The sequence below is a fragment of the Thermobia domestica genome, chromosome 12 (assembly GCF_964235325.1).
Source record: "Thermobia domestica chromosome 12, izTheDome1.hap1.1, whole genome shotgun sequence".
NCBI classification, from domain to species: domain Eukaryota; kingdom Metazoa; phylum Arthropoda; class Insecta; order Zygentoma; family Lepismatidae; genus Thermobia; species Thermobia domestica.
The window spans coordinates 139919754-139939129 of NC_137465.1; the positions used below are offsets into that span (position 1 = coordinate 139919754).

Here is a 19376-nt window from a genome sequence, read left to right on the forward strand (position 1 = left end):
TACGGAAAGGATATTTGAAATCTTTGAGTTTTACGTTCCACGTATATGCCGGCTAGGCTAAAGGAGACGGTGATGATGAGAAATGAATGAAATGAAGTAAGTGGGAGGAAACGAGAGAATCCCGAGGAAATCCACGTACACGGTGTTTGTCCACCACTTCACTTGGCGTGAGCTGGAATCGAACCAGAACCCGAAGTACCAGAAGTGAACGCTCTACCACTGAGCCATCGTAAACCCAGGAAAGGGTATTTGAGTCTAAACAGACACAAAGCATTATTATATTTCACAAGTTGATTTAATTACAGAATTATTACTTTTTCCTGTCTCTTTTAATTGGTTTTGGTTTGCGTACACGTCTTAGCACGGAAGACCTCGGTTCGATTCCCAGCGAGAGTTCATATGGTTCGGATCTCACGTTAACGTGTAGATCCATGTCTTGTATTCACTCATTACTGAAGGGGTCGCTAAACTCCAACTCAACCGAATTTTCGCTGGTTTGAACAAGTATGAGTAGAAATGTGGAGCATAATTTTAGTTAGATATCCAAAAAAATCTACCGAATTTTGGTAATTGTGTAATTTCAACCACCCGCCACCTTCGGCGCTAATTGTAGGTAAACAGAAATGGCGACTCTTTCGGAAAAGTGGTCTCGCGAAGAAGTCCTCTCAGTTATTTGATTTCTGTGGGCGAAACATGTAACGTGGCTGAAATTCACCTGCAGCTGGTATAGACTATAATGTCTCGTCAGCATATCGCAGAATGGTGTCGAAAGTTTGCGGCTGGTAGAAAAAAACATCACCGACGAGGAACTCAGAAGACCACCACAGAAGTTGAAGCAGTTTCGCTCGGTACTCCCGGACTCGCTCCAAGCAAATTTCATCTATTCTCGCACTTGAAGGAGAGCCTAGGAGGTCGTCGCTTCGTTTCAGAGGAGCTGAAACATTTCGTGACAACGCGGCTGAACACGCAAGGATAGGATTTTTATCAGGAGGAAATCTTCAAATGCGACAAATGCCCCAACCGATATGGAGATTATGTTGGAAAATAACCTAATGTATGTACTATCTATTGGCTGTATTGGTTATATGAAATAACACATACACGTTTCATTGCAGGCTTTGTAACCTTATTTTCTGATCATCCCTTTTATATATATTGAGATTGCATCACAAATACCGAAACTACAACATTCGGGGATTTTTTGAATGCCCTGGTGTGTGCATATAGGCATTCAAAAAATCCCCGGAATGTTGTAGTTTCGGTATTTGTGATGTAATCACAATGAATCTTGTACAATACAGTCCTTAGTTTGTCTACTTATGAATTGTGACAAGTGTAAATAGATTGTAACAGGCAGTATGCGAATAGTGTAACTGGACAGAGGAGAGCGTGGTGATCAGTTGGTGCAATGTCGCAGTTCAAGCAACGCGCAAACATTAAGTTCATGTGCCAATTGGGGAAATCTGATTCAAAGATTTCGAGAGCCTTAAAACAGTTTACGGTGACAATGCTTTAAAGAAAAATTGGCCTCGAAGGTAGCCGTTTCGCCACCGTAGAAGACGATCAAAACCAACTTTACGGCTGAACTTCGGAAAATACCAAAAGAGGACTTTCGCCTGTGTTTCCAGCATTGGCAAGAGCAGTTGGGCAAGTGTGTGTGTGTTCCGAAGATGCCTATTTTGAAGGCGATTAGGTAAATATGTACTTATATGTGGCAATAAAGAGCTACAACAAAATTCCAGGAACTTTTTGACTGCCTTGGTATATCGGGTGTTGCAAAATAAGTGTTACAACTCTTGCGAGGTGACGCCTGCCACTGAGATAAGAAAAAAAGTTCTCTTGAACTTTCGGCTATCGGACCTAGTTTCGGATCTACAACGTGCCGAAAGCGTGGAAAAATGACTTTCGGACGCCAATAGTTCGGAAACTACCCAACGTAGAGAGAGCGGGTAAAAAATTCACTGAAGAAGTCATACCTGCTGTATTGAATTTTGCATGTTTCACAATCCTACCATGCACGCGTAAGCGATTCCCCAAAGGAACATAGGGAGTCCCGGATAATCTGCCAAATGAAAATTGTTCTAAATGGATATGAATTGATAGGGTTTCTACCAGGTAACAATAATTCGTTTGTATTAAGTCGATATCTGGAACAAATACAAAATGGCGGCCACCTTCATGCCCGTTGTGTGTGGTTGCATAATCGCCAGGTAAGGATGCTGGCCAACAGTGACATTCTGAGTATTAAGTGCAGCGAATTTGTACTCAAATGCTCTGGAAAGACATCTGGAGTGTCACACAACAGATGAAGCAGGGTGATTCACATGTGTGGGAACACTTAATGAAAAATGCCCAGAAATGCACTCATACTCAGCAAACATGAGTTCAAAGCGTCGGAAATGTAAGGATTAGCGTCAAGAACATGAAAGCCATTGCCAATTCTCCATTTAGTTTTTTTTTTTTTTTTTCCAAGTTAGTTACTAAAAGTTACTTTTTTCAAGTTTGTCACTAAAAGTTACATTTTTGAGGAGCTAAAGTAATTTTTTGGTGTGATTTATGTTTTGCATGGGCAGTTTTCTGAGAAAAATATTATAAAAATATATGGAAAAAGGCAGTTACTTATTACTCTTCTGAAAACTTCAGTACTTGCTACTATGTGCAGCTGTGCTGCCACATGTGAACCAAGTCAGCTTTATTCTCCTTCAGCCTTTCTTCTTTCTAAAGCACAGTGGGTGGTTAGTGGGTGCTTAAGCTCTCAAGGTGGGTTTGAGAGCCTTTCTGTGTCTATTCTTCCTTCTAGGACTGTGCAAAGTATGTAATTAATAATGAACCTCTAAACACAAGGAATTCATTTTTTTATTAGCTGACAAACTTAAGTAAAACAATTTTTAATGTTAACATGTTAAAATATGTATTTCAGTTATAATCCAGTCGGCTCTATTTTGGTTGAAAAAAAATGTAAAATCAGTGTATGCCCAAGTATGGCATCAAGGCTTAAAGTTATTTTTTGATGAGATTTTGGTCACTTTTCAACTATTTAAAAGAGACTAGACCACTATGGGCCTTGGTACAGCTACACGAACATTTAATATTCACTATGTTTTTCTGCCCAAGAAGACACTTCCCCGTGGTATTTTTCACTACTTACTGTTCAGTTCTCGACATATCTGCAAATATATTACACATTAATTATCCTAACATTTTTTGATATCTGTTTCTTGAACTTTATCTAACGTATAAAACCACAGAACTCGTTGTAAAAAGCATGGTTATATTTTAAAAAGCACTAAAATATAAAATCTGGACTGCACTTTGGTGTAATTAGCACTTACATCTTCTTTCAGCGCCACTTCACAGAATTTAATCTGTGTTAAGTTGAATTCTGTGAAGTAAACCTGAAAGAGGGGGCAAGAGTTAGTTATTCCGAAGTGCAGTACAAATCTTATATTTTATTGCTTTTTCAATATAACCGTATTTTTCAAATGAACTGTGTGGTTTTATACATCAGTAAAAGGTCAATGAAGCCTCGAAAAGAAGAAAGAAAGTAAGTGCAATATTAAAAATTGAATCACGGAGAAGTGATAGCCTGTTGCGATTTAACTTGTAGTGAACAAAAAAGGTACAACAAACACAGAAGGGTCTCCCTGCCAGCCTCCTTCTTGGAAATAGAAATCCCACCAACTTCCACACACATGGACTATATTTACCTTGTATTATATGGTCTTCTGTTTCTTATCATCACTATTATTTTTTATCTAATCACTGATATTTTTCAATACATTGGCCACGATCCAAATAATTTGACTAAGTAGAGATGAGTAAAAAAGAGATCTAGCAGACTTATATTTCAATAAGGGAAATTGATACAGACTCCCCCCCCCCCATACACACACCAAAAAACAAACAAACAAACAAAAAAAAAAACTTTTACTGAAAAAGGGCGCTCTGATACTTGCAAATATGTTAAATACTGTTCTGCTAGTTCCGATACTTGTCTACAATTGGCAATACTGGAAAGCACTGATTACAACACAGAATTTTGGAATTTAGTTTCGTTGACAAGTGCATGCGCCAGTGAGTTTAATTGTTATCCACGTGAGAGTATTTTGGAAACAGTTGAACAGTCGAAAGCGGAACAGAGAATATGATTGAAGGATAGACAGTTGTAAGAGAAATGACCTAAGGCAAGGAGTTAGTAATTCTGTTCTGAAATATCGATAGATTCTACTCAGACCAGTTGAAACTCAGTACAAGACCTGATAAAGGGTACCTCAGGCTATATCGATACAAAAAGATCATTTACTGGCTCTATATGCAAGGCAATACAATCCGGTAAGAATATGGCAGTTTGTATCGCAGCTCCGTTCAGCAACCGAAAGCGATCTCTCTTAGATGCATTGTCTACAGGAGCTAAGAGAGAAAAGACACCACGCCAAGAGCCAGTGTTGTATGTGATTTTGTCTGAAATCACAGGAGACTGGAAGAGTGTAATGAATGTCAATTTGAGTGAGAAAAACTGAGCTCATGCTCTATTTTCTTCGACTTAAAATCTAATTCCCATCGTTCTCACATCTGAAGAAAAGAAAAGAAAAGAAATTAAAAAAAAAACAAAAAAAAAAAAAAAAAAAACTAAGGTTCCATCCTGTAATCACTGAAAGACATCAGTATGGCAATACTGTAATTAGCTGAGAAGCAGGATTCGCGTTACTAAGTACAAAGCTATCCAGTAGTCCTCAAGGTGGTATGCGTGCCTCAACATTTACTACAGCTATATGTCTTGTGAAATTCTCAAGGTAATCTAAGAAAATTTTTCGTCAAGATGTACGAACTTTCTTCTCATGTCGATACCGCACATTTGCATTACTTTAATAAGGAACGTGAAGATATTAATTGATACCTATCTTTTGATACTCAGTTCCGTCATCGAGGATGAAGAATAATATCTGCTCCTGAACCAACCACAAATCATCCATAATATAGATTTCTGGGGATTAAGTAGGCCAGGGCAGGTATTTTAGTTCATTCCGATGTTCACGAAACCACGCCTCAAGAAGTCTAGAAGTGTGAATCGGTGGATTGTCACCTTGGAAAATTGTTACTGGCCAGAAACATCTGGACCATAAGATCCACATGACTACTTAAAATGCCCACACTGGTTATAATGCATCATCTAAGCATCATTACAGAACACATGGAATAGGAAACTGGAACCCACCATATCACACAGCCACCTTCATGTTTCTCAGTTAAGAAGAAGACAGTTCAGAGCACAAGCTTCTTTGGGTGTTCTCCTTATGTAAGCACGGCCTGTTGTTAGGAAATTGCAACGTGACTGCAGATGTTCAGGTTATACAACTTGCAGACTGTGGTTGTCACAGTAGATTGAGTTCCACAGTCGCTCCATGATCCTTGGTGACAGCATCTTCAATGCAAGGCGATCCCTGTCATGAAGTTTCTTTTGTATTCACTATTCCTGTTTTGATGTTTCGCCATGGCTTTTGTAAGCCATCACCTTAGTGTTCCTCGCAACTCACTGGCCACCTTGAAAACATTTGCGCCAACTAACCGCGCACGCACAATGTGGCCTCTTTGAAACACAGATACGCACCTATTTTGCATCACCATAGCCGCCCGCTTCAACACATGCTGCGATTTTACACAGCATGACGTACGGCAGATGACCACTTACGTACGGCCAAATGCTGGAGACACACTGATTTGGAATATTAGGAAATTTGATAACGCTGCTAATCTGTGGTACAGCAACCATCATAAAGTAAGAGAACTGAATTCTCATTTGAAGGTGCTTAACACTCCACATGTAACTCTCTTGTTCTTTCTTTTAAATCTCGTTTCAATTGTGAGTGAAAGAATTGCTAAATTCCACATGGATTACTAGTACCTAGGTATATTATTTAAAATAATAACAGAAATGAAATATTTTAAATAATTTAGTATTTTTTTAACATCTAATTTATTTCTTTGTGTATTTTCAGTTCTGAAAAAATACCTTCAACTTCATCCGGAGTACAAAGATAAAATATGGGAAATTGAAGGTGTAGGAGAGTCCGGAAGCCGCAAACTGGTTTATTACTCCTTTAAGAAAATTCTCCGACTTTAGGACTTCATAGATTTTGAAGTTGTAGGTCATACGAAAAATAACATGTAATATATCCTCTCAGTGTGTAGTAGAAAGATTAAATGTTTACTCTTGGAAAACTCCTTAATACTGATACTACAAGGAAACATGAAGTTTTAAGACTGTACATCATAAAATATTTGGTACATAGGAAGTAAGAAAATAAAACTACTTTTAAAATTGTGATAAATAGGAATGTATTTGTACCCATTTTACAGCATATACAGTTTCTCTCTCATTTTTTAAACAAATGAAACAAGTCATGCGAACTCGAAATACGCCAGTTCAAATATAACATACCTGTAACACTTTCATATATAAATGCAATAACAGAAAAAAAAAATTCAGAGCACCAAATAGTTATGAGACTGTTTGTAATCGTATTATAGATTAATACCACACCTGTATAGTGCATAAACTTACGACCTTGTGATATTTTCTTTCAATTCATTCAAAAGCATGGATCCAATCACCATCTTTTCACAATTCACTGTAATGCTCATCTTCTCGTCCTCCATTTTTCTCGCTGTTATGAGGACTATTGACTTTGACGATAATGTCTGACCCGCAAACCTGTAAAGGGGAGGAAAAGTAGTAACACACAGTAATTTTATCAGTTTCAACTCGTTGCAGTTTAGTATGACCACTACGAATTTATTTCCAGAGCGGAAAACTCCTATTCCTTCCCACATAAAATCGGCAAATACTGGAACTTCATATATTTAATTATGAGTTTCTTTTCCAGTAACAACAGCATGACCAAGATAATTATGAAACTATTATCATTATTTTTATTATTAGCAGCACTAGTGAAATAGGTTAAAAAGAAACTAATATACGTAATTAAAAGAAGATATATTTTAAAAATAACTAGAAACATCATTTTTAATTATAGCTAGTAGCAATTTTTATATGTATAATTTCATTTTTGTGCAGAATAACAGCACTTACACAATGATACTAAAAACATAGTAGTTGAGTAAGCCAATTCCCTCATCTGAAACCACAAAATAGGAAATGAACTGACATCGAATAATAGTAAGCCTAAAGGAAAGGAAAAAAAGATGAAAAAAGAACTACTCATAATTCTGAGGTGACATGGTAAACTGTGTCGAAATTTGCTGAAAGTGTACACAGACTTCTTTCATTATTATTATTTCTTATGGAAATTTAGCGATTAGTACTAAAATACAGTGGATCAAAATTATGAAAGTGAGCGGCTCTTCAATGACAGTGTAAATTTCTTTTGCTTTTCTACTTATGAAATTCGAAAATTTGCTGCAGTAAATTTTATGCAAAATAAACTGAACCAAGAATCCTGTTTATCTGTATTCATCTTTAGAGCGATATGTAATATTCTTCCTCCTAATATAACAAGTAAACAAAGCAAAATAAAAACAGCCATATGTTATTAAAATTAACAGATTACACACCTCAGCCGACTCTTAAAATATACACTACCTAACTTCCCCCAAAAGTGAATCCTTATTTATCTCAAACATACGTATTTTACGAATATTTTTTCCCTCTCAGTGTAAAATTCTACTGCTAATGCCAACACTACATATATGTTATTTTTTTTTTTATTATTAATAATAACAAGCCATATTTTTAATCCAAAGGAAAATTATCATCTAAGCCAGTGGTTCCCAACCTTGTTTGATATACGACATATTTTACAACGTCCACCACGTCGCGACTCACTTTCTTGGTTTTTTTTTTTTTTTTTAATTAGTAAAACTATAATTTGTAATAGTGTACGATTACAAGTTCCTATAAAGTAGTGACTCTATGCAGTACTGAGCATTGTTGCTATTGCTGGAGGTGGTGACTGGTACAGTCTGTCTCAAAATTGATTTTTGACTAATTATTAAATGCTCCATTATTTGTAAATCCTAAAATTTCACGATACATTGGTTGGAAATCACTGATCTAAGGACACAATTCACGAATTTGGTATTTTAACACTAACAAGTTTTAGGAAAAACCTTAGGCACGCGCAAGTGATTTAAGTTTCTTTATAACGACGACAGTATCATGCAAACTATATGTATTTCAACAGTAACACATTTTAAATATTTGTATATACGTCGGGAAAATTGAATAGAAAATCTATAAATCCTAAAATTTTATGGCTACACATAACGCTTACACCTAGAGGAAATAATACTTGATATTTTACTTTATTACAAAATAGAAACTGGATCCAATTGGCTAAGGACAGAAATCAACGGAAAGCTTTTGTGAATGCTGCATTAAACCTCCGGGTACCATAGGCCTTAAAGCTATTCTGCCAACAAACATTGAATGAAGAAGAAAGAAAGAAAGAAAGAAAAAAAAAGCGTATTTACAATGGAACACCGATCGAATGTTATACCGTAGATGTTAAACAAGGAAAGTAGACATAAAAAAATCGATAGGTATAGGTGATATAGTATTTTACATGCCGATTATCCTATTTTCCCTTTACTGCGAATCGCAAGTACAGCATACCAAAAATCACTGATATTTTCTCTCGAATTCAAGAGAGTTTTAGGCATGCGAATTTTCAATTCAAATGTTCGTTATTATTATATTCAATAAAAAATAACAGACAAGGGTAGACTCACCTATATACATCAGCATCTATACTTGGTATTAAAGCTACATTTACCGCTTCATACACTCTCTGGCAAAAGGATTTTGGTTCAGCAAGACTGCTAGGCAGCTTTACTACTGCCATATTTTCATTCATACCTCTCAGCTTATCTGTAAGCGTAAGTACGTAAATATTAAAACAAAGACAAGCAGTAAAATCCCAATACTGGTTGAAGGTTTTAACACTTATTTTAGCATTTAACTTCAGACTATTAACGGAAGAAAATTTTAACTCAGTTCTAAACAACTGATGTAAAGAGTTATAATTCCCGTGGAATAGTTGTTCCATTTGCTATAAATATACTTTAGTTTTTCATATCACTATATATTCGCTTTAAAAATATAAAATATTGTCTGTGCCGTTAAATTGATTCTCAGGTTAAATGCTAAAAACTGTTCTACCATTCTTGACTAGCACAATGCTTCGTTTCAATAATGTAGTACATTTCTATGCGAGAATGGCAGAACATGATGCTATTTTATGATTTTTCGCTCCGTTAGTTGGTCACATTTTAGATCTATATGCTGAAAATAGTTGATAATGACTTAATTAAAAATTCCCTATCTAGCAGTATAATATTTCGTTTTCACTGGTGAACTAGAAATATTTTAAATTTAATTCAAAAGGTTGTAATTGCTCTTCTGTAAGAACAGCAATTATGTTTTGCCATCCTTGTAGAGGAGATATAGTGTCCTTGATTTTTCAAGCAAAATAAATGAAGGACGAAAACGAAATCAACGTTGTCTATTACATCATAACAAAGAAACGGCTAAACCGTTTAAATTAATTTTTAAGCATACTTAGTACCTATCTTGGACTGAATTTTTATAAATCGTTTTGATTAAAATGCGTATTCTAAGCGAGGATATTTCTATAGGAGGGCAGCCAAACATGATATGTACAATTTTACAGGACAGCACCTTTTGAATTAAAATGAAAATGCTTTCACTCATTGAAAGAAAGAAATATATATTGCTAAACAGGAATTCCTAATTAAGCCATTATCAATTTTTTCCAGCATATATATAGATCTCATCAGTGTGTCCAACTACCAGAGCGAAAAATCATAAAATGGCTAAGATATAACATATCATAAGGTAAAAAGAATCGTACATTTTTTTCCAGCCTACACTTAGCACACACACACACACACACACACACACTATACAAATCTAAAAGAATCTTTCTTTTCAACGTCACATGAAGTACTCGAAACAAATTTTAATTCATATATGTTTACATAATATTTTAATTAATGTCACAAATAAACTACATTAAAAAAGATATTTAAAAAAAATGGTAAATTAGAACTACACACTACATAGAAATGACATACTTGCATATTTTTATCTTCCAATGTATAATTAAAATTAGTACTTTATTATTGATTAATATTTATAATGCTTGGATAGGATCAACTTTGTGTGAAGAATGTCATTACTTACTTTGTTCAGTAATGAACAAGCTTTCGGGCATCGTGACTGAGCGTATGAGTTCTCCAACTGGTGCTTTCAAATTGATTTTGCTGCTCCGTCCACCTGCCAAAATATCAAAACTGACAGCCTGTGTCGAATCATGAAAATCAATTCCTATTGTTCCTGGAAGACAACCATTTACTGGTAGAACACTGATTGGAGCAAAGTCATGCATTGTCATGCCTGCAGGGAGATTCTGAAAAATTAATTTATAGAGTTTTGAGAGTGTACATATATAACAAATTACCAGAAAGTAGTGAAAATTATAAATGAATGTAGTATAGTATGTACGCTAATAGATTTTCGCTAAACACTTCATGAGATAAGGGGGAGAGAGAGAGAAGTAATAGTTCTGAAGCGTCCAGATGAACGACATCATCTTAGAATACAGAATCATTATATTTAGAGCCCGATTATTCCACATCTATTTGCAACCATAAATGTCATATTCCTTTTTTCTCACCGAATTTGCAACCATACGTTTATAATTTAAGATTATATTTTTGACAAGAGAACCCAGCCCACGAAAAAGGAACGTGTGTGTGAATTTTCTTCAAGGTTTGTCCACGTGGACGCAGCCTAGAAAACCCACCAGGATTTTTGAGCTCTTTATTAATAAATTATTGCTGCAACCAAGCTGTATCACATTGCTGTTTTCTAAACGAGATTTTGAACTTTTGTTAGGAGAATTAGATACTTTCACATATATTAAGACATATTATGTACCTCACTTAAGTAATACTACGGCCATCATGAAATTCTAAATGTACTGAACGAATTGTAAGAAGAAAAAAAAAGCATCTTGGTTTGAAGTAATTAATGTATGGATTATCCTTTTTGAAGTGTGCCCAGGCTGACGATGAAGACGATGTTCTTCGAAAGTACTTCCTAGAGATAAGCTTTGTTTCTTGCGGTGACTATTAGCCTTTTACTTACATTATTTCTAATCATTACCACCGCTCGCAATATAATGATAATGTATGGATTATGTTTATATTTGAACTGACATACAGAATTTTACATTAAAAAATGTACAGCAAAAGACAATAATACAGGGTTTGCCAGATAATAGTGCAATTAAGTTCGTAGAAATAAAAAAGGAAACCAAAATTTAAAAAAAGTTAAGATATTGTTACAAACGTTTAAACTTCTTCAAAGTACCTCCCTTAGGTATCCTCACACTTCTGCCACCGATTTTTCCATGCACGGTACGCATCCTGGACGGCTTCGACAGGAATATCGTTTAGAGCCTTTGTCACGGTCGTTTGGATCGTTTCAGTGATTCCAAAACGGATTCCTATCAAGGTGACCTTAAACCCCGGGAACAACAAGAGGTCTGCCAGACCCAGGTTAGCACTGTAAGTGGCTGGGGTAATGCTGCCAAGCTGTGCTTGACCAGGAATTCCCAGATGGGCAGAGCGGTGTGGCTGGGAGCGTTGTCATGATGCAACATTAGGATAGCGGCAATCTCCTTTCGAGTGCGCACAACCCTTTTTCTTAATCTGTCGAGTATTCGACTCATTCGACGATCGGTATTTAAAAGATCATGAACACGAGACATATTTCCGTCACTTTTGCTGGTTGACGGCCGTCCGGAGCGGGATTCATTCTCCACCATTTCCAGGCTGTTTTTAAACAACTTCAACCACCTGAAAACTTGAGAATAGGAGAGAGCAGAGTTCCCGCAGGCTTCTTAAATCATTTGGTGGATATCGGCGAGGCTTTTATTCAGTTTAGCACAGAGCCTGATCGGGTAACATTGTTCGATAGTTTTCTCCACTGCACGTTATGACACGCACTAACGGGAGATTCACGGAAAAAGTGATCTTGACGCTTCCAGAGCTCGAAAGCGCTGTGAATCTCTTTCCCAAGTCTTCCCCAAATAACCCAACAGATCCGAACGCGATGCCACTAGAAGCAGCGCCGGGAAAGACAAATTGCAACACTTTCCGGACAAAACCTGTAAAATTTTGAGAACACTGCGGCCTAGAATGTAGGGACTGTCGATTTGGATCACTTTTGGTGCAAGGTCTAGGATGCAGTCTATGCAATTTGGGGCATTTTTCTCAAAACATTAGTCCTTCAACTGTGGAAAATTTGGCAAGGTGGCGATAGATAAGTGCGTGTGTGTGTGTGTGTGTGTGGTGGGGGGAGAGGAGGGCAAAATTCAAATGATTTACATAAATATTAATTTCGGCGCGAGAAGGTAAGAAACACGCGACTGAGCAAGCTTAAAATCAAACTTTAACAGTACCCTGCAGATACATTTAACAGTATCAATATGCGCTTTTTTTTTTTTCTGGTACCAACTGTATCTATTGTCATAAGTGAAAAGGGGAAAAGAATACGAATGACAAACTCAGGTGATAATTATTATACGTTTTATACTGCAGAAATAATATTTATTACGTATTAATTGGTTAATTGGTTCTGAATTTAATATTTCTTTTAGCACCTGAGCTGTATTAAACGTGTTAGAGTGTAATCAGAACCTCATGAGCCTCAACAGGAATCGAACCCGAGGCTTTCGCAAAACTTTCCACGGCTGATGACCAAACTGTATTCAGGAGCGATAAAAACAGTAAAGTTGTTTTCGTTTGAAATGAAATGAAATCGTTGATTTTTACTCCCCACGGTTATGCCGGTTAGGGTAAAGGAGACAGTGATTATGAGAAATGAATGAAATGGTGGAATGAAGAAAGTGGGAGGAAACGGGAGAACCCCGAGAAAACCCACGAGCACGGTGTTTATCCACCACAAAGTTCACACGGCGCGAGCTGGAATCGAACCAGGGACCCCAAGCACCGGAGGTGACCGAGCACCGGGCACGCTCTACCACTGAGCCACCGCGCCCCCTCTTGTTTTCGTTTGATAATATAGTGAAACTTGTCTGTGTTGGCAACCATCGGTTCCATTAAAAAGTGGCTAACTTTACAGGTATATTTTGATAAAGAAAATTCGTGCATTTTGAAACAATTATTACTATAGATCATTATCATCTCAGGTCAGCAATCTCTCGACTGGTTTGCCGCAGTTTTCCACCCTTCCCTATCCTGCGTCTTTGTAGCTTTTCTTCCCTGTATCATGTATTATTTCGTCCGTATACTTCAATCGCAGCCTTCCTCTAGGTAATTTTCCTTCTGTAATTTCCTCCATAGCTACTAATGAGATTACTCCATGTGTCCAATGATCCTATCTCGTTTTTTCGAAATATTCTTCAATATACTCTTTTCCTCTGTTACCATTTCCAATACATTCTCATTTGATACTTTGTCCGTCCATCTAAATTTCATCACTTTTCTATAGCATCGCATTTCGAAGGCTTCCATTCTCCGCTTTTTCCTCTTCTTCTAGTGACCATATCTCACATCCACACAATATCTCACTCCATGCAAGTGCTTTTCTGAGCCTTTCCTTCAGTTCTATGCCGGTGCTTCTGGTTAGAAGCTTCTTTCTTCCTTCAAATGGCTTGTTCCCCTGAGCTATTCTAGATCTTACATCTTGTTTTCACCTGTTATGGCTCGTTATTTTACTCTCTAAGTAACAGAATCCTCCACTTCTCCTATTTTGTTCTTAATTTTTCTTGTTTCTTTTCTAGCATATTCCAAACTTTCGTTTTGCTCTTGTTAATCTTCATGTTGAATTTGCTGCTACATAGCTGCTGCATACCGTTTAGATCTGTCTCTAATTTTTTCTCACTGTCTGCCAACATTAAGATACTGCCCGTAAATCTAAGCATGTATATTTTCTGCCCATGAACAATTATTCATATGCTGTGAATGTCCTTGATTTCTTTCATTGCGTCTTCAATATAGAGAGTAAACAAAATTAGTGACAATGAGCATGCTTTTTAAACTCCTTTCTGAACTGCTACTTTTCCTCTCTCTCTCTCTCTCTCCTTCTATCTCAATTGTTGCCTTCTGCTCTTACCATATACATTTCTGATTCAATAACTATTCATTACCTACTTGTCAGTTTGTATAGTATAAATAATCTCTCCCTCTCTCTCAAGACGTTCTGGAGATGATAAATATTGCCGAAGTTTGCAACATTGCTTAAATCATGTAATTGCGAGAACTTGTTGTAATTACTACTAAAAGCTATTGCTATATTGCTATAAACGAGAAAGGAAACAACAATCATTTTAAATATTTTTCATAAAACGTCATTTGCAACAGTGCTGCGAACTGTATAAATATTTATCATATCTCCGGAACGGATTGAGATATCAAAGTGCTGTACACGGCAAAGTAATTTATACGTTCATTCCAAACCATACATGTAACTATAATTTGTTTCACGTAACCTGATAGGAAAAAGAAGATGATTTTTCCCCGACCACGCTCAAGTACAGGTGAATGTTGGTGTTCCGTCTTCCACCATTAGCCCCCGCACATGGAAGTATAGAGTGTATCTAAACATGTCTAAATAATAATTTACAACATTCATAATAACACTACGTATTTTAAAACACTTAATTACATTTGCCTGTATTGGTTAGGTAAGTAACACGTGCTATAATAATGGAAATCTTATTGAACAGTTTTATTGTTTATTTTCCTTTTTCTTGGCAGTCGGGCTTGAGACGAAAACTAAGTACAATATGTATGGGTAAATTTATCAGAGCGTTAAGATGATAACAATACAACCTGAAATAATACTAAAAAAAACTCGTTTCCTTTCTTATTAACAGATGTTCTTACATTAAAAAGAACAAAAAGAAAAATATATACACTGATAATAGTGTTCCAATAATAATTTTATTTGCTAAGCCTCTCTTGCAGAAGAGGGGAAAATGACATTTTATTGTCTTAGAAATATTATTGGTCTCCATTAACAGGAATAATAATTTGGAATAATTACGTTGCAAGAGAGAGAAGATTATGGCGTGCAGAATATAAATGAAATGAAATATTTGAGTTTTACGTTCCACAATTATGCCGGCTAGGCTAAAGGAGACGGTGATAATGAGAAATGACAGAAATGGTAGAATGAAGAAAGTGGTAGGAAACGAAGATCTCAGAGGAAATCCACGCACGCGGTGTTTGTCCACCACAAAGTTCACTCGGTGCGAGCTGGGATCGAACCACGGACCTCATGCACCACACCATATAAAAACTCTACCACTGGGCCACAGCGGCCCCAAGTGTGCAGGATAGTCTAATGTTGTAACAAGAGTTGGATTATTGTATAAGAAAAAAAGAGTAATGATGAATATGAGTTTACTCAATTATACAAAAATAACGAACGCTTTGGCTTAGAGCTCAAAGGTTCATCGTAGCAGAAACAAACATTCCCATTAGATTTTAACGTGCAAAAAGTCAATGTACCATGTTTGTTGTCAACCATCCTTCAAAGATTCGCTTTATATTGTCCGGAGCCGAAAGCCCACCTAATAGTCTCTTTCTCCTAGAGCTTTTGAATAGGACTTGGTGACTTAGTGCGCATTTCCCATACAAGCAACGTGTCATGCTTATCTAATACATATAAACTTTACTATTTCTATTCGGTGAGCTGTAGTTGTTGTGAAATAAAAGTTTGTATAGCGTTTTAATTCACCTGAATGTTTGCCTCTTTCGCTCGAAATATTTTAATCAACATTTTCTTTTCGAAACCCGGAAGTTCCCGTTTTTATATTTGTGTTAGGGATCAACTTCCAAATTCGTACAAAATTGGGCAAATTGAGGTCTTATTGATTTTAATGTTTTCGATATTTGTTAACAGAATAAAATATTTTACCGTAGGGTAAACTTTAGTATATAAATAATATGCAAACTTTTCTTCAGGACAAAAATTAAAAATGGAAGTTGATTGTTACTCGGGTTGATAGCTAAAACGAACAGCAGTGCTTTCTCAACATCAGATGCGAGCGAATTGACGTACGAATTTAGAGTTTACATGATTCTGTTTATTAGAAAAGCTTCCCTCCCTGTGAAGGTCTGCGACTTGCTTTCCCCTTCTGCAGTGGTAAGTGGAGGGTGGTAAGGAAGTTTCCTATCAGGTTGCCTGGAACAGACTTTAGATATGATACTTATTAGGGTGTACCGAAAAAAACTTTTTCTCGAAATGTTAAGGTGGGTAGTGCGAAAAAGTGGCCATTTGTGACCAAAAAGACGCCAGATTTTTTTCAGATTTTTTGGAGGTCGTTTAGGTGGCGCGCATCGACTTTGAAGTTTTGGTTATGCAACCACGCACAACAATTTCACAAAATTCTTAATAATTGATTATTTTATGTAATTATTTGCAGGTTAAAGTAATTTCTCATTTGTTCCTGGCAAATATCTTAAATTTGTGCCTCAGGGAAAGGGTTCTATGTTGTTTATATCGGTGAAGCGTGAAGAAAAGAAAATAAGAAAAAGTAAAGCGACTTTAATCTAAAAAAAAAAAAAAAATACAGTAACAGATTTAGGCGGGGAAGGGATTGTGTTATCATTGTTGGGCAGAGAGAGAGAGTAGGAGAAGGGGTTGGTAGTGGGAAGCAAACTTTGGTACTTTCGTAGGGGTTACAAGGGGGGTGGGCAGAGGGGTTTGTATGTTTTCAATAAGAGACGCTTAGTCTGACTTGAACTTTGCGGCTGTTGACTGCTAGTGTTCCGCGTGTATCGATAATTGAATTGCGTTACTTTTTGTCGTTGTTCAGTGTTCACTGCGCACTTACTACCATTTTGTAATTCTTATAAAGTGTTTTTCCAATGAGTAAGAAGAAAGTATTGCGTCAGACGGACAAGGACTTGCTATTTGGTTGGCCAGAAGAGCTTCCCGACAATAGACTTCCAAGTTATCGTGATGTTATTAAACATTTCCTCTGGGAAAGAAACCACAGAAAGGATGTATTTGGTGAAAATCCTTCCCTCACAGATTTGGCGAACGCTACCGCGAATAAGACGATACAAATCTGGACAAAGGCTTCGATTCCTACAGTTTCTAAAAAATGAGTAGTGGACATAATTTTGGATTATAACAAATCTTCAGTGAATTTGCGTAAATCTGCAAAACGTGCTTCGACTCAAGAAAAACTACAACGTTTTAGGGATAGTGGACACAAACTCTTTGATATTTGTTCGTGCAAGTGTACCGACCCAGAAAAGTTGTGTAACTGTGAAAGAGTGAAAAAAGTGCCAGAAGCAGAGAAACCATTTCTTATGGACCAGCGAACGAATAGAAAAATGATAATTTGAAAAGTGGATCCTGAAATGACGAAAATAATTCAAAAAAAGGCTGAAAGAAGGAAGAAGAGGTCTGCATCAGAAACAAGTATTTCAGATACTAGTATGAAGAGGAGGAGGACCGGATCTCCGGTAAAAGAAGACTCTTCAAGTGCAACTGATATTTCTGGAGCAAGTGATTCGGAGTTTGAGCCAGTGGCATCAGCCTCAAAGTCAGGAAAACCACAGAAACGTCTAGATCTAAAAGCCGTTGCTTCAGCTGCTTATAGAACAGGGGCTTCGAGGAAACAAGTTGCTCTTATAGTATCTGCTACTTTGGAAAATGTGGGAATGATTTCACATGACAACAAAGATAATGTTGTTGATAAAAACAAAGTGGCGCGAGAAATGAAAAAAACTTCGAGCTGGAATTGAGTCTACATCAAAACCAGATCAAAAACCTATCAGTGGACTTTACTTTGATGGGCGTAAAAATAAAACTTTAGCAAAGGAGCAAAAATGAGATCGTTTTTTACCGAAAAGATGGCTTTGAAGAACATATGTGTTTAGTAGAAGAACCAGGGTGTGTTTATTTAGGGCACACAACACCCTCATCTGGAACTGCCGAGGAGATTAAAAATAGTATATTTCATTTCACTGTAGAGAACAATTGATATGTGTGATATATAAGTGATCGGATGTGACGGCACACCGGTAAATACAGGATGGAAAGGTGGAGTCATCCGTTTGATTGAAGAAAAAGTCGGCAAACGATTCCAACACCAGTTTGTCTTCTTCATTTGAACGAATTGCCGATTCGCCACTTATTTACAACATTAGATGGCGCCACGAAAGGTCCGTCAAAACTTTCAGGACCAATTGGAACAGCCATACAAACCTGTGAAAATCTTCCAATTTGTAAGTTTGAACCTATCACAATCCCCTGGGTGAAAGAAATGTCAGGTATAACAGATTTAAGCACGGATCAACAATATCTGTTGGATATCTCTTCAGCTGTTTCGAGTGGCATTTGTCCTCGCAGTCTAGCGAGGAAAAAGCCTGGGCCACTTGTCCAGTCACGATGGTTAACGACAGCATGCCGTGTTGTTCGGCTGTATGTAAGCACACCCCACCCCTCTGAACAGCTGCAACTTCTTGCAAGGTATATAATGAACGTGTACGCACCGGTGTGGTTTGATATCAAGAAGAAACCATTGATAACTGACGGAGCCCGACACCTTTGGAATATGATCCACTTGTCCCGATTTCTTCCAGACCACTTGAGAAATCTGACTGATAGGGTCATTCAACAAAATGTATTTTTTGTTCACCCTGAAAATCTTCTACTGGCTTTAGTAACGGATCAAAATCCAGACATCAGAAGTCTTGGCTGGAGAAGAATTAAGAAAGCAAGAGGATTGACAAAAGGCAAGAGAATACGAACTTTTGTTTTACCAGTCATCAATTTTAATGCAGAGCAATATTATGAGATGATTTATTGGGCTTCATGCTCCCTCCACGAGCCTTCGCTGACCAAGAAGATGACAAATGAAGAAGTAGATGAATACATTAAAAACAAAAAAAAAACAAAAAAAAAAAAAAAAAAGTAGAATTTCAAGACTTCCCCTGTCACACCCAAGGTGTAGAGCGACTTGTGGAAATTGTTACAGAGGCTGCTTCTTCCGTTTTCGGCGCCAGCGCACGTGAGGGCTACATCAAAGCAAAATTGAAATTTAGAGGACATATGCCGACATTTCAAACAAAAAGTGACTATAAAGTTAAAGGAGAAAACTAAAAGAAAATCCTGGCTAGCCTCTTAGTAAACTTCTCTTTACTATGATAATTTGGAGTGGGTGGAGCTCGCAGTCCAGCTACCTCCTCGTGGTGAGTTCTGGGTTAGTTTCATGGCACAATTAGCAATGAAAATAAGCAAAGAGCTGGACAGAGACTGAGAAACGGTAATAAATTTGAACCCTGAA

At 36.9% G+C, this 19376-nt stretch overlaps 2 protein-coding genes across 3 annotated transcripts in view; one reads left to right on the forward strand and one right to left on the reverse strand.

The window, feature by feature from the left end:
* Window positions 1-6318, forward strand: part of LOC145666685 (protein FAM169B-like) — a 103530-nt gene extending 97212 nt beyond the window's left edge. For both annotated transcript variants that reach the window (XM_081734163.1, XM_081734164.1), the window contains exon 7: window positions 5997-6318. In XM_081734163.1, coding sequence (XP_081590289.1) covers window positions 5997-6121 — 125 coding nt within the window. In that variant the 3' untranslated portion in view covers window positions 6122-6318. The remainder of the gene's footprint in view (window positions 1-5996) is intronic.
* rb (adaptor related protein complex 3 subunit ruby) overlaps window positions 6312-19376 on the reverse strand; it is a 103120-nt gene continuing 90055 nt past the window's right edge. Inside the window, exons 18-20 of the mRNA XM_081734160.1 lie at window positions 10223-10448; window positions 8749-8887; window positions 6312-6712 (exon numbers count right to left, since the gene is read on the reverse strand). Coding sequence (XP_081590286.1) covers window positions 6559-6712; window positions 8749-8887; window positions 10223-10448 — 519 coding nt within the window. The 3' untranslated portion in view covers window positions 6312-6558. The remainder of the gene's footprint in view (window positions 6713-8748; window positions 8888-10222; window positions 10449-19376) is intronic.